Source organism: Salvelinus sp. IW2-2015, linkage group LG22 (assembly GCF_002910315.2).
Source record: "Salvelinus sp. IW2-2015 linkage group LG22, ASM291031v2, whole genome shotgun sequence".
NCBI lineage: Eukaryota > Metazoa > Chordata > Actinopteri > Salmoniformes > Salmonidae > Salvelinus > Salvelinus sp. IW2-2015.
Window position 1 is genome coordinate 18,618,495 of NC_036862.1, and position 15,496 is coordinate 18,633,990.

The 15,496-nt window shown below is 44.1% G+C and overlaps 1 protein-coding gene across 1 annotated transcript; it reads left to right on the forward strand.

Annotated features, from left to right (window-relative positions):
* Positions 1-5: 5 nt before the first annotated feature.
* On the forward strand, positions 6-4,024 carry LOC111949864 (uncharacterized). The gene has a single exon (XM_070434101.1). It carries the CDS (start codon positions 1,078-1,080, stop codon positions 1,765-1,767), a length of 690 nt encoding a protein of 229 aa, XP_070290202.1. The 5' UTR covers positions 6-1,077; the 3' UTR covers positions 1,768-4,024.
* The last annotated feature ends 11,472 nt before the right edge of the window (positions 4,025-15,496 follow it).

Below are 15,496 nucleotides of genomic sequence, written 5' to 3' on the forward strand. Positions count from 1 at the left end.
TGCAGCTTTTTACACAAAGCAGCGTAACTGTAGTGGGACACAGGCCATTCTCTCTGGTGTCCTGCAATATACTTTATCCAGTAGAACCGAGGGAGCGCGGTCAGCAGCACGTTATCAGACAGAGAGGTGAGCTCACTTTATCCAGTGAACCGAGGTGAGCGCTCAGCAGCACGTTATCAGACAGAGAGGTGAGCTCACTTTTATAGGATCCTTATTGTTGTACAGATTGTTACAGATTATTATTGTGTCGTATAGGCATGTAGGCTAGCATGTAGACTACATTCATGTGAGAAGGCCTATTCAATTGTTACATAATGTCTCTCTAGGGGATTAGATAGCCACAATTATTTATCAGAGAGGTGTAACAGGAAAGGACCTGGAAAACCAGCACACATGCTTGGAATAGATTTTAGGTTTATTTATTGACATGCCACAGTGTGTGTTTTTATCTATTTGGTCCATAACTGTTTATTAATGAGTAGGCTATTACTCTGGTGAAGAAGTGTGCACTGGTGTCAGGTGAGTTTCTAACTCTGAGACAGAGGCTTTCCTATTGTGCCCCTAGCTACTTAATGTCAATTACCCTGTGTGGAAGTAGAGTAAATGTCTGTTCCTTTCCACCATCTGTATGGTGGTGGAYCCTTTTGACATCATTGACAATAAAAAGGAAGGTGCCAAGTGTGCTGTTTGAGTGGAACACTGTGTGTGTGTGTGTACTGTGCATGCGTGCAGATTTAATTGACCTTGCCTGGGGCTCTCAGGAGCTAATTGCTACAGGTCCTCTCCACCAGAGAGACCCCTGTGGCCCCCAGGGGACATGGGCTATGATTGACCCTGGACCTTCTCATTAATAAACACAGACCCACAATTTAATGTGTTTTCTAATACCATTTTGCATTGTTTCCTCCCTCAAGGATATGGTAGGTATGTAAGACATGGGTAATTACAGAGTAGCAGGCGCACTGAAAGCTGAAGAAGACTAGGGTTTATAATGAGACTACTACAAACACTTGAGGTTATATCACTGAACAAAGAGTTTCCCCCAACACACATGCATGCATACACACACACACACACATGGTAAGCTCATTTTTCAGCTACGAAGTGTTTTCCCTCTTGCAATTGGTGATGCCTCCTGGGAAAATAGGGGTAATTCTATCAGGTGAGTCGACTAACTGTATATCTTTCCACATGATTGATGTTGTGTTGTCTGTCTTGTGTGTTTGTTTGTGTTCATGTCCATTATGTGTCCCCTGCTGCCATTATCACTGCCACCCTCCTCCTTTCTCTCTTTCTCCCTCCCTCCCTTTATTTCTCTTTCTTTTTCTCTCTCTCCTATCTTCCTATCCCTCCTCTCCTCCTTCCCTCTCTCTTTCTCCCTCCCTTTATTTCTCTTTCTTTTTCTCTCTCTCCTATCTTCCTATCCCTCCTCTCCTCCTTCCCTCTCTCTTATCTTGCTCTCTCTGTTCCTTTCTCTGCCCCTCCCTCTCCCATCCTCACCCTGACCACTGGAGCAGCATGAGGATGGACTTTAAATACCTGAAGGAGTACCTGGGCTGGCTGTACTACCAGTACCTGCTCATCACAGGCATATATGTGCTTGAGCCCTGGGAGCAGTCCATCTTCAACTCTGTCCTCTTCTCCTCCATGGCCATGGTCATCTACACCTCCTACGCCTTCGTGCCTGTACACGTGCGTCTGGCACACAAGTTCTTCTCCGGAATCTGCGGGGAACAGCCAGAGAGCACCATGGCACTCATAAACTAAGCAGTGGATGGATGGGATGGATGGCAGGAAGGAGATTGGGAATGAGAAGGGAGGACCCCCTATCTAAGATGTTGACATTTGACCTTGACCTCACTTGACTCGATGGCTGTCTGACCTCTCAGTTCTCTCTCACCACCCTCTCACCATACAGTCACCCACTACTCCCACAATCCACAATACTCTACTACCTACTCAGCAAAGGAAGGCTGAGTTTAGGATGTTTCCCCTTACCCCTGGTATTATACTATACATCACTGTACGCTACTTTCACACCTTTGCTGTGAAACGCCTTGTTTTTTCCAGAAATATGAAATGTGGTTTGTTCTTTTTTATTCTCCTCACTCTGTAATAGTGTGAATGCATATCACATCTCTGTGTTTTGCGTTTGCCTGCAGGTAATGCCACTTATCTCTGACTGTTGACGGCTGTCTGATATAGGGTGAGACATTACCGATCACAATACATTTACATGCACTTAAACCCACTGGACAATGCTAATGATGACTGACTGCACTGGAGTGATTGACTGCACTCCAATTACTGAGTCATAAAGCAAATCTTTCCTAAGCCTAGTCTCCTGCTATACAACGTAATCAGAGACATTGAGACCAGGCAAAGATTACAAGGTTTTTAAATTTTCCTCCCAACCCTAAATATGTCTGATGATTTGTCAATGAATACATTGATCAAACTGAACAATCATATCCTTGTGTGCACAGCCCTGTCCCCCATCCACAGTGTTTTTACTGTTGCTATGCTTGGCAAGAGGAAATATTAGCTCTCTGGTTCAGGCTTTGTTTTGTCATTCACTTAAGGACCTTCTGATTTAGTCTGTATATGATTTGTAACTATATTTATATTGATATTTATATGCACTGGTAAAGCTTGGCTGGTTACAATGTAAATTACGAAAACAATTTGTTTTCTCTTGTGGCCATGTACAGTACATTCAGGAAGTATTCAGACCCCTAGACTTTTTCCACATTTTGTTACTTTACAGTCTTATTAAAAATACCCTATAATGACAAAGCAAAAACAGGTTTTTAAGAAAAATCATAGCAAATTTATTAAAAATGAAAAACAGAAATACCTGATTTACATAGGTATACAGGCCCTTTGCTATGAGACTTGAAATTGAGCTCAGGTGCATCCTGTTTCCATGGATCATCCTTGAGATGTTTGTATAACTGGATTGGAGTCCACCTGTGGTAAATTCAATTGATTGGACATGATTTGGAAAGGCACACACCTGTCTATATAAGCTCCCACTGTTGACAGTGCATGTCAGAGCAAAAACTAAGCCATGAGGTTGAAGGAATTGTCCGTAGAGCTCCGAGACAGGATTGTGTCGAGGTACAGATCTGGGGAAGGGTACCAAAACATTTCTGAAGCATTGAAGATCCCCAAGAACAGAGTGGCCTCCATCAATCTTAAATGGAAGAAGTTTGGAACCATCAAGACTCTTCCTAGAGCTGGCCGCCCGGCCAAATTGAGCAATCGGGGGAGAAGGGCCTTGGTCAGGGAGGTGACCAAGAACCTGATGGTCACTCTGACAGAGTTCCAGAGTTCATCTTTGGAGATGGGAGAACTTTCCCATGGCCCAGCCAGGGCTCTGGCCCAGCCAGAGCCCAGACTTGAACCCGATCTAACATCTCTGGATAGACCTGAAAACAGCTGTGCAGCGACACACCCTATCCAACCTGACAGAGCTTGAGAGGATCTGCAGAGAATGGGAGAAACTCCCCAAATACAGGTGTGCCAAGCTTGTAGCGTCATACTCACAACTCGAGGCTGTAAAAAATGCCAAAGGTGCGTCAACAAAGTACTGAGTAAAGGGTCTGAATAATTATGTAAACGTGATATTTAAGTTTTTTATTTTTAAGACATTTTCAAAAAAATCTAAAAAACAGTTTTCGCTTTGTCATTTTGGGGTATTGTGTGTAGATTGATGAGGGGGGAAAAAACAATTGAATCCATTTAACAATAAGGCTGTAACGTAACAAAATGTGGAAAAAGTCAAGGGGTCTGAATACTTTCGAATGCACTGTACATTACTGAATATGTTGTTTTCCTTCAAATGAAAGTGCTTTTATATCCTTTCAGTAAGCCTAATCATTAGTGGTCGAGACATTTCTGATGGCTTGATCACAGAGTTGCGTTAGGACAATGGATCACTGTGTGGCCTTAAACATTTACTGATATCTATGGTATATTTGTCTCTCATCACTGGATTCTTCAGAAATAAAGCAATTTTACAAATGTGAAAGAATGATCTGTTGGCGTTTACATTTAACTGTATTTGCATTCAAGACCTAAACTAGAGAAACAGAGTAGTGTTGATTTCAGTGCAGCTGTTTTGAGTCAAGTGTATTGATTTGATCTTGCACAGTATGTTTAGTGTTAATATATTTGTGTACAGTATATTATATAACAGGAAAATATTATTGCCTGCTGACCTACTGTATAATGTAAATGGGGTTGCAGAGTGGTCATGACTGAAAACATATCAAAATGACAACAAAAGCCTGGGTGGCACATTCCACTTCTAAGGGACAGCTGTGAGTCCAGGGCGTTGAGAGGGCTGTGCCACCCAACCAGTTCCCCCTCAGAGTACAGGAATTAGTGACCAGGGGTTTGGTTTACACACATCCTTTTATCTGGAGGCGTATTATTATTCTCCTAAGGAGGACTGTTACTTCTTACCACAGTAGGCTACCAGGCTGGTGTAAAGCCTAGAAGAAGAGACTACTGTACATTTATTTCCCTCTCTCTCTCTGCCTATGCATCTGTTAATCTTGCTCTTAAATAATGTCACATGTATACTCTGAACCGTAGACAATGGGAAGTATTGTGTTCACCAAAACAACTTGAAAACCCTGTAAATATGTAGAGAAGTGTTATGACCATTGCTAATACTCCAGACGGACATATGACAAAGGTAAACAAGAATAAACGACCCAATACAAGACACCAACCTGACAATGAAGTTATATAATTCATGTCACTTAAAAGGGATTGTGACATTTAACCCTCATACTACCAACATATTTTACATACATGGACTACCGATCATACAATCATGAAGCAAATATCATAGCAAGTCTTATCAAAATATTATAAAACAACCAAGAAATACAGTTTTTTCCTTTAAATAATATACAGCTTTTTTCCAAAGTACAGTCCACATTAGTACTAAAAARTTGATTTACGATCAGTTGGTAGAATCGTTTAGTGATACACCAGAATTTGAAATATACTTAATATTATTGACAAACAGTGATAATGATCAAAATATGGTTATATATCGTTTTTTAAATTTACTTACCCCACAGCCAGCATTAGCATCGCTGCTAGTGAAACAATGGGAATGGTATGACCAATGGTGAGTAGGATGCTTCAAAAAGCATGTTCAAATCCTTAAAGTCACTTCAAACCAAATGTTATAGCAACCCAAATACCATTACAAGTTGCATATATAGAATATTGGAGGATATTATAGGAGTTCAGCTATTTATATAACATTTTCCGTAAGAATATACACCAATACAGCACCATGTGTACATTCAGAGGGTGGCTGGTTTCTGTATTACAGTTCTACCAAGTATTCATACCACTGACAAACTTGTATGAGTTGTTTTGACTGCAACTAAGCATAAATCTAGATTTGGTACACATTTTCATTTAGATTTTGTACACATTTATACCTAGTTATAACCAGTTATACACACCAGTACTTGCCTGAATACTCAGCCTGAAATGAATTCCGCTGCTCTATCGATCGCTACATGCATTGTCTAAATCTGCCATCCTAGAAGTCGTTTGTGTGACTTCAAAATGAGGGGAGTTGTACAAAACAAATGTATCAGCGATTTGATCGTCTATAACAATTCTAACCAGTCAGAGTATCAAAGTTGATAACGTCAGCATGTAGGCCGGTTCTGGCCCAACCTGTCGGTTTCTGGGACCAATCCAAACAGTCAGAATGTGTTCCCATTCTAGAAATTGTAGGGGGGAGGCAAATCCAGACTCATTGTGGAGACAAAATGTCAGTTTGGCCGGAGCAATGTGGATTTGTAGCCAGGCAACACCAGTACAGCTCCCGGTGTAGATTCTGAGTGTATCTAAGTTCTGTATCGCAGTTCTATTAAGTATTTATACTATTGGCAGACGTTGTATACCATTGGCAGATATTTATATGTACAAGAATAAGGTAATTTTGGATTAGTACATAGTCATACGATAGATATGTGGTGTAGAAAAGTACAATCTTAGGTGAGTACATCGGGAGCTGTATCTCTGCAAATGATCAGTTTATCTGGTCAAAATCACTGATACAGGTCACCCCTCCACCCTCCGGTGAATCTATGTCTACAGAGAAACATAGATTCAAATAAAGTTCTTATCTATCAAATGACTCTAGGTGGAATTATGTGTTTTTGGCTGGGGTTAAAATGTCCCCAAAGGACTTTAAAAAGTGTTTAAGTCTATATTGATACAGAAACACTAAATAATGATTTTGATTTGTTAAGAATTTGTTGACTGACAAAGTCAGAAAAAATTGAAGAATTGAATAAACCACCTTTAGGCTATGATAAAAAAAATATGTCTCTGTGTTCAAAATGACCTCAGTCGGTAGTATGAGGGCTAAAAAGGATGAAGGGTGAAGGAAACTGAAAATTCACATTTACGTTTCTGTTTTTAAAGAGGCTGGCTCTGTTGCTGTTTCATAACCTGGAACTGGACACCACCACCTTATTCTTTCCAGGAATAATAAATATATTTTCTCTATGGGGAAAATTAAGACCTGAGTTATGCGGGCGTAAATTGAACATTATTCTATTTTTATGTGGGAATGTGGGAAATGCCAGTGCCAGCAAGACGTTTGGGGTGGAGATCAAAGAAATGGACGTGTGGCAGAGGTCAAGTTAAAATCAAATCAAATTGTATTTGTCACATGCGCCGAATACAACTAGGGGTCCCGTGTGACTCAGTTGGTAAAGCATGGTGCTTACAACGCCAGAGTTGTGGGTTCGAGTCCCACGGGGGACCAGTAGGGGGAAAAGTACAAACATGTGTACACTCACTACTGTAAGTCACTCTGGATCAAAGCATCTGGTAAATGACTCAAATGTAAAATATGTTGTCTTCACTGTGAAATGCTTATGAGCCCTTCCTAACAATGCAGAGTAACAAAAATGTAATAACATAAGAGGGATATAGTATATATCCAAGAATGGAGCTATATATAGGGAATACCAGTACCAGATCAATGTGCAGGGTTATGAGGTATTTGAGTTAGATATGTACCTGAAGACAGGGTAAAGTGACTAAGCATCACAATTAGTAAGAGTAAAATAAAGAACAGGGCAGCAGAAAATTATGAGTGTAAAAGTGTGTAATGTGTTGTGAGTGTGTGTATATAGTCTAGTGAGCGTGCATAGGGTCAGTACAGATAGTTTGGGTAACATGAATTGACTATTTAGCAGTCTTATGGCCAAGAACCAACGCTCTGGYACAGTTTGCCGGAGGGTAGCAGAGTGAACAGTCTATGGCTTGGGTGGCTGGATTCTTTGGCAATTTTTCAGGCTTTCCTCTGACACTGCCTGATATAGAGGTCCTGGATGGCAGGGAGCTCGGCCCCAGTGATGTACTGTGCTGTCCACATCACCCTCTGTAGCGCTTTGTGGTCAAGGGCGTTACATTTGCCATACCAAGCGGTGATGCAGCCAGTCAAGATCTTCTCGATGGTGCAGCTGTAGAACTTTTATTTTTATTTTTAAATTTTTTACCCTTTTCTCCCCAATTTTCGTGGTGTCCAATCGCTAGTAATTACTATCTTGTCTCATCGCTACAACTCCCGTACGGGCTCGGGAGAGACGAAGGTCGAAAGCCATGCGTCCTCCGAAGCACAACCCAACCAAGCCGCACTGCTTCTTAACACAGCGCGCCTCCAACCCGGAAGCCAGCCGCACCAATGTGTCGGAGGAAACACCGTGCACCTGGCCCCCTTGGTTAGCGCGCACTGCGCCCTGCCCGCCACAGGAGTCGCTGGAGCGCGATGAGACAAGGATATCCCTACCGGCCAAACCAAAGCTAGCGCTGCAATGCAGTGCCCTAGACCACTGCGCCACCCGGGAGGCAGCTGTAGAACTTTTTGAGGATCCGAGGGCCCATGACAAATCTTTTCAGCCTACTGAGGGGGAAGAGGCATTGCCGTGCCCTCTTCACAACTGTGTCGGTGATTGGGCCAACCAATGTTGTGTCGTCAGCAAACTTGATGATGGTGTTGGAGTCGTGCGTGGCCACACAGTCGTGGGTGAACAGGGAGTACAGGAGGGGACTAAGCATACACCCCTGTGGGGCCCCCGTGTTGAGGGTCAGTGTGGCGTAGGTGTTGTTACCCTCAACACCTGGGTCCGGCCCGTTAGGAAGTCCATGATCCAGTTSCAGAGGGAGGGGTTCAGTTCCAGGGTCCCTAGATTGGGAATGGACTATGGTGTTGAACGCTGAGCTGTAGTYTATGAATAGCATTGTCACATATTTATTTCCGCTCTTGTCCAGGTGGGAGAGGGCAGCGTAAAGTACAATTGAGATTGCGTCAACTGTGGATCTGTTAGGGTGGTATGTGAATTGGAGTGTTTCTAGAGTGTCTGGGATGATGGTGTTGATGTGTGTCATGACCAGCATTTTAAAGCTGGTCATGACATGTGAGTGCTATTTAGGCAGGTTAACTTCGAGCTCTTGGGAAAAGGGACAATGGTGGTCTGCTTGAAACATGTTGGGACAAGGAGATTTTGAAAATGTCTGTGAAGACACTTGTCAGCTGGCCTGCATAAAACGCATTTAGCACGTTTGGAAATTGTGCATCGCTGGGCAACTCATGGCTGGGCTTCCCTTTGTAATCCGTTATCATCTACAAGCCCTGCCACATAGGACAAACATTGGAGCCAGCGTAATACTATCCCAACTTCCTCCTATATTGTCCTTTGCATGTTTGATGTCTTGTCGGAGGTCGACGTGGGCTTCCTTGTATGTGTCTACCGTATTCTGACCTTGACTTCATKCCACCACCTTTACGCACAAAGAAGCCATGAATAGGGTCGAGCGAACCTGCCGGTTCTGTCACTGTGACTAGGTTTTTTTCTTCTAGTTATTGTGTTTCTATGTTGGTGTGTTTGTATGGTTCCCAATTGGAGGCACAACGGGCGGTCGGTCGAGTCGAGGAGAGAGCTAGAGACTGTCGGGGAGTCAATGGAGCAGTGTGAGGAGGGAGATCGGAGAGAGATGTTGGTTTGGTGTATTCTGCAGCGTATTCGCCCTGAAGAGCGCCTCCTCAGCCCGGTACGTCCTGTGCCGGCTCCCTGCACTCGCCCTGAAGAGCGTGTCATCAGTCCGGTGAAACCTGTGCCGGCTCCACGTACMAGGCCTCCAGTGCGCCTCCCCAGCCCTGTACGTCCTGTGCCGGCTCCCCGCACTCGCCCTGAAGAGCGTGTCATCAGTCYGGTGAAACATGTGCCAGCTYCACGCACCAGGCCTCCAGTGCGCCTTCCCAGCCCGGTACGCCCTGTGCCGGCTCCCCGTACTCGTCCACCAGTGCGTGTGTACAGTCCAGAGCCTCCAGTGACGGTCCACAGTCCGGAGCCTCCAGTGACGGTCTACAGCCTGGAACCTCCAGCGACGGGTCACAGTCCAGAGCTTCCAGCGACGGTTCACAGTCCAGAGCTTTCCAGCGACGGTTCACAGTCCAGAGCTTCCAGCGACGGTTCACAGTCCACAGTCCAGAGCTTCCAGCGACGGTTCACAGTCCAGAGCTTCCAGCGACGGTTCACAGTCCAGAGCTTCCAGCGACGGTTCACAGTCCAGAGCCTCCAGCGACGGTCAAAGGTCCGGAGCTTCCAGTGACGGTCCACGGCCCGGAGCCCTCTGGGTTCTCTATGGTGTTGTAGGTCAGGGCGTGACTAGGGGGGTTTTCTAGTTATTATGTTTGTATGGTTCCCAATTGGAGGCAGCTGATGATCGTTGCCTCTAATTGGGGTTCATACTTAGGTTGTCATTTTTCCCACCTGCGATGTGGGATAATGTTTTTGTTTAGTGCTATGTGCACTACGAACTGCACGTTCATTTATTTATTTGTTGTTTGAAGTTTCACCTCAATAAATATGTGGAACTCTACACACACTGCGCTTTGGTCCACTCATTATAACGAACGTGACAGGTTCCAAGTGAAAAAAACATCTACTTAATCTTTTCAAATAGAATTAACAGCATTCTCCATGCACTGTAATTTATACATTGATATGATAAGGGCTAGGTAAAATAGTAAGTGAACAGAAAAACGAATTGAATAAAAAACTACCTGATCAAAATTGTATTCCACTTCTCCAGGCAGAGGCCAGTCTTTTGTCTGTCCTGCTCTGAAAGAGCCTCATTATTGCAGATGAATTTCAATTAATCATATTGAGTGAAACAATGCACAGGAACCCTATCCTCTCCGCCCCTCCCTTCCCCTCCAGAATGGGTTATGCTTCATTAGTGACAGTAGATGAAATCAGAACTCCCTTATCTAATGATCAAATGTAAATAAAGAGAGCTATCGGTCTTGACGCTAACTCTGTAAACACATCCACAATGGGCCCAATGCTAAGTAACACTGTTTACGTTTGAACCTCTCACCTTTCTTGGCTTGCTTTGTTGTTGCTTCTCACAGGACAATTCTTAGCATCTCACACACACACACACGCACACACACACACACGCACGCACGCACGCACGCACGCACGCACGCACGCACGCACGCACGCACGCACGCGCGCGCACACACACACACACACACACACACACACACACACACACACACACACGTTTGTTTACTATCCTTGTGGGGACCAAAGAATTGATTTCCATTCAAAATCTTATTTCCTCTAAACCTAACCCTTAACCTAACCCTAACCTTAACCCCAACCCTAACCTTAAACCTAGCCCCTAAGCCTAAAATATACTTTTTCCTTGTGGGGACCGGCAAAATGTCCCCACTTGTCTGAATTATCCTTGTTTTGCTATAGTAAAAGCACAAAAACACACACACACCGTGTGTGATCCGTCAGTATGATATTGATCAGGTTTTGAAGGCCTACATTTCTTATGTAAAACACAACACAGTTGTTAGGGCACCCCTACAGTCTGTATTTCAGTGTTTCCCAAACACGGTCTAGGTCAAAAACCAAAACGTGCACCCCTTGGGGTCCTGAGTTTGGGAAACCCTGCTGTAACTCCACCTATCCATTCACTCACTCATACAGTTTTAGTCGAGTGCAGGGTTGTGGCATTACTGACTTTGTCCCCATGGTAATGCGCAAAGCTTTTGTTTAGTGAGAACTGTGATTGACAAGGAGCAGAGGGTGCCCATTTCATTTACTCACAGAGAGAAAGAAAGACACATCTAAACATGATACAGATTTACTATCAAAGCCATGTAAATCTTTAATGAGAGTTTGTTCATGGATAATTATTTTACTAGTAAATCTATCTGTTCTCTTGGTTCGTTTTCATCAGATTGGATTTGTTCTGGTCCTCTCAGATAGACACACACAATCACAGACAGCAAAGAAAGCCTAACACTAAGCACGTGCCATTTGTACTGTTTGTTTTGAGGGTAGTCTGTTTGCTTTACCGGGTTGGGTGGAGAAATCATTGAGGTCAGTCATTAGACTAGTGTGCGTGCCGGTGTATTTGTGGGAGAGAGGAAGAAAGGGCCCTTTTTGGTTGAACAGGTGTACATCTCCCTTCTACTATGCAAAGATGGAGGTGATCATGGTGAGCACCTGTTTTTGTGGACAGTTGGACGCCCCTCCCTGCTGTCCCCTCATCTCCAGAGACGAGGTGAGCTAGGTAATAGACTGGCCATGGAGTTATAGAATTCCATCACGCCCTGAGCAAACTCAACCTCACATGATCGCTACTGGATTCAAACTAAAGAGAAAATAAGGAGGCATGGGAGAGTATGACCGATAGTCACCCCCAGAAGGGTTGGTTAGTAAGTTCATAGCCCATAGCCTTACATGACGACACCACACACAGATTAGGCATGTCACCATGTATATGGTTATGCATGTGGAGAGATGGTTAGGGTTAAAACTGCCTCCCCAGTTCCACTTGTCTTTCTGTCATGTACCATCAGATAATGAGATTGTCCTCTACCTATAGATAAAAGACAGCAGAGAAATKAATATGAATCATGGTGTTTCACATTGCAGACCTATCTATGTTATGTAAATATGTGTGCAAGAGTAGCTCAGGACAAATAAGCTTTGGGTTCTGTTGTGTGTATCCAAGGAACAGGACTGGTGGGGAGGCCTCAGTGACTTATTTTATCAAACAACACTGCCACCTAGTGGCTATGGGATGTTAGGAACAGGGGGAGGGCAGGATAGAGCAGGATTTGAACACACAGGAGCCCAGGGGAKTGGGGTCAGGTCAGGTTTCTAGGTCAGGGTTACCATCAGTAAGTGTGTGGCTTGACATCACTGTGCTCCATTATGGATGATGGTAGAACTGATCGCTCAACCATAACCTATGGTCCCCCTGTCAACCTATTCTCAAAGACATACTGTTAATGTGACATAAACAAGCATCATTTTACCATATATCACTGTTGTTTAGAAAAATCTCTATCCCTCTCTCTCTTTGCCACTCTTTTCAGCCCTCTTCTCATCTGCTCCATTTCTCGTTCTCTCCTTTTCTCAATCAACAGTGACTACTGACCTTCAGACTGACCGGACACAAGACAAGGCCAACACCTGATGCTGGTAAATATGTATTTTTGCCGTCATACTGTAGATTTTGAGGCAAGTCTGACTATAGCCTAATATTTAGCAAATAGTTAAAACATGCTCGTAAGTAAGTATTGCATCTCTATGTTAAAGTGGAATAGGTGTTAAAAATGTTTTGGGTGAACTAGACCTTTATACTAACCATGCGCCTGTTTTGATGAAAAAGAAATCAAACGTTTTTCAATAACTTGTATTTTTCCTTCATGTAATGAATGGATATTTGATAAGTTGTTTAATGCTTATTTGTATTAGCACTTATGTATGCTACGTGCCTTGCATTCAATCCTGGCCCTAGATTTTTTAAACTTCTATAAAATATAAGGTTTTGGCATATTCTCTAGAAAATGTGTGTTGCTAATCTTTCTTTTTCAGCTATTCTTTTTTAGTAAGATGTAGGCCTAAAACAATGGATAGAAAACCAAACCCTGTGTGTTGGAAAGAGAGAGAGAGAGAGTGAACGTGTGGGTGGTTTTTAAAAGATTTTCTAATGGTTCTTCGATGACTTAAAGCCTGTCCTTTCTCCACAGGGTCATAGAGAAGTCCATTTGGAGCTCTACACCTGATCATAGTCTGGGTTACTCTACCTCTGTGGGACGGGGTCCGACCCGGGGCTAGGGGGCAGGTAGAGAACGTAGGTGGGGGGAAACAAGTGGGTGGTACCAGAGCACTTTTACCTTGCACTCACCTGACCATGACCCTCTTTCTCTCTCTTTCTCTTTCTCCCCTGTAACCYACTCCCAGACCCTGTTTTCCCCAACTACCCCCACCTCTTTTGGCCCTGGGCTCCTCACTCCCCACAACCCCTTACTCAGGGATCACTCTCCTGGGGTCTCTCTCCACGCAGACACCCCTCTGTGTCTCTGGGGAGTCTGCTTGGGTCTCTGATACCCTTGCCATGCTTCAGCTTCCATCTCACAAGACAATTAGGCTCTGTGCATACTTTTTTATGCTGCCTTCTTCAGTAACGCTCAATGGCAAACCAACAACCAAGATATTTTAAGAAAATAGGGTGTACCTGTTCTAGATTGAAATATCCATTTCAATATTGAACAGCTCAAGAAAAGTGTGTCAGATAATATGAAGGTATTGCTTGGTCTCACTACATAAGAGGCTTATATTTCTTTGCCAAGACTTCAAGTGCCAAAGTCATTAGTTGCTAATTCCAAGGTCTCTAGATTTCACTTGATAAGGCAGGCTGGGCTGTTGAACAAGAATCTGTCTATGGCCAGGTTAGTGTACCAGGGGATAATCTGAGAGGAAAAGGAACTGGTGTTTTGGTAGAGGGCATCAATCAGAAACTAAGACGGACATTTTGATAATGGTTTACTTCAACTGTCATCCTACTCACTAGGGCTAAAAGGAAATGTTCACCCAGGAGGCAAACAACTGTCTGATCTTTCACACATGCACACACTCACACACCTTCCCGCCTGCACCCCTACATCCTCTATACTGACACTTAGAGATCTTCTTTCCATGAAGAGTCTTAGTTAATGTAAAGTACCCATGCAAGTCATCCTGCCTCTGTCCCTGCTCCACTGCTCCTGCTCTATTCTTGACTGTATATGTTTTTCTCCATGGTGCTGTACTGTGGGAGCGCCTGGGGTCACGGGCAGTGCYAGTGTTAGGTGAGTGGGCAGGTGAGCGGTGCTTGTGTTCCTGTGGTGGCGAGGCTGGTAAACTGACCAGTTCTGTTGTGTGGACTGAATGGAGGAGTGAGACTGAGGGGTGGAACCTCAACGAGCCATCTCAGGGACGGACCACGTTCAAACTGCTTGGAAGGAGAGCCAGAGAGATGGAGGGAGAGCAAGAGAGATGGAGGGAGAGCAGGAGGCAGAGCTAATAAGAGGATGCTAATAAGAAGATGCTAATAAGAGAATGCAAAGACGAGAGGAGAAAGATGGAGGAAGAAAAAATAAGAAACAGGTGATAATTGAATATATGCAAATGGTAGGCACAGTCTTATATATTCAAAGTATAAATAAAGCTCTCCCTCACTACCCCTGGAACCCCCCTCTCTCTCTATTCCTCTCCTTCCATCTCACCCTCACCTCCTCTCTCTATTTCCCTCTTTCATTTCCCCTCTTCCTGCAATTTTTTGGGGTGGTCATAGATCCCTCAGGGAGGTTGAGGTCTTTAACTACTGAACCCTGTCCTCTGGTGGTAGTAGTTTCATTTGTATCAGTCACGAGCTGTCCTGTTACCACAGTGAGACTCAGTTTGCTATAACTGATGGTTATAACCATTCTTCTAACAAGAGATAGTTGGTTCCAGTGACTGTGCAGTGTGGCTGTGTGTTCACCTGTAGAGAGGTTTAGAGAGATAAGCTGTTTCCTTTGACGACAGCTCAGGTTTAGTAACTGTTGAGTGAGACAGTGAGATTAGTAGCGCTCTTTAGGGTAAGCTTTTCGTGGACAATCGCCAAGTAGATAGTGGTGATACAGATCTTAGATTCTGCGGTAGTTATAGAGGATTTGGGCTAAGCAGAGTGGGGCACCCTAAACAGTATACCTGTAGCTACTGATTTACAACTGTAATCCCTATTACTGCTATACTCTTTTACACAAGCTCACAATGACTTGACCAATATGGCCAGGAGAAATGTACCTTCTTGTATTGGAGTTGAGCTGCACTCCCTCCACCTGTAGTAAGACGTGTATGAACCCCACTATGGGGCCACTGGAAGCCTCCCAGCTTGGCTCTAGTCCCCCAGTAAGAGGGGGACTAGAGGGGGTGGCTGCGGGGCAGCAGGGTGGCTGCTGGAGGAATTTCTCCTCTATCAGGTGACCCGTTGCCTCTCTCCTCTCGCCCGGCCCACACCGGGGTAGTGCTTCTCACGGACACTGTATCCAGTGTCACAAAAGCACATTTTACACAACAGGGATACAGAGAGTGCGCCC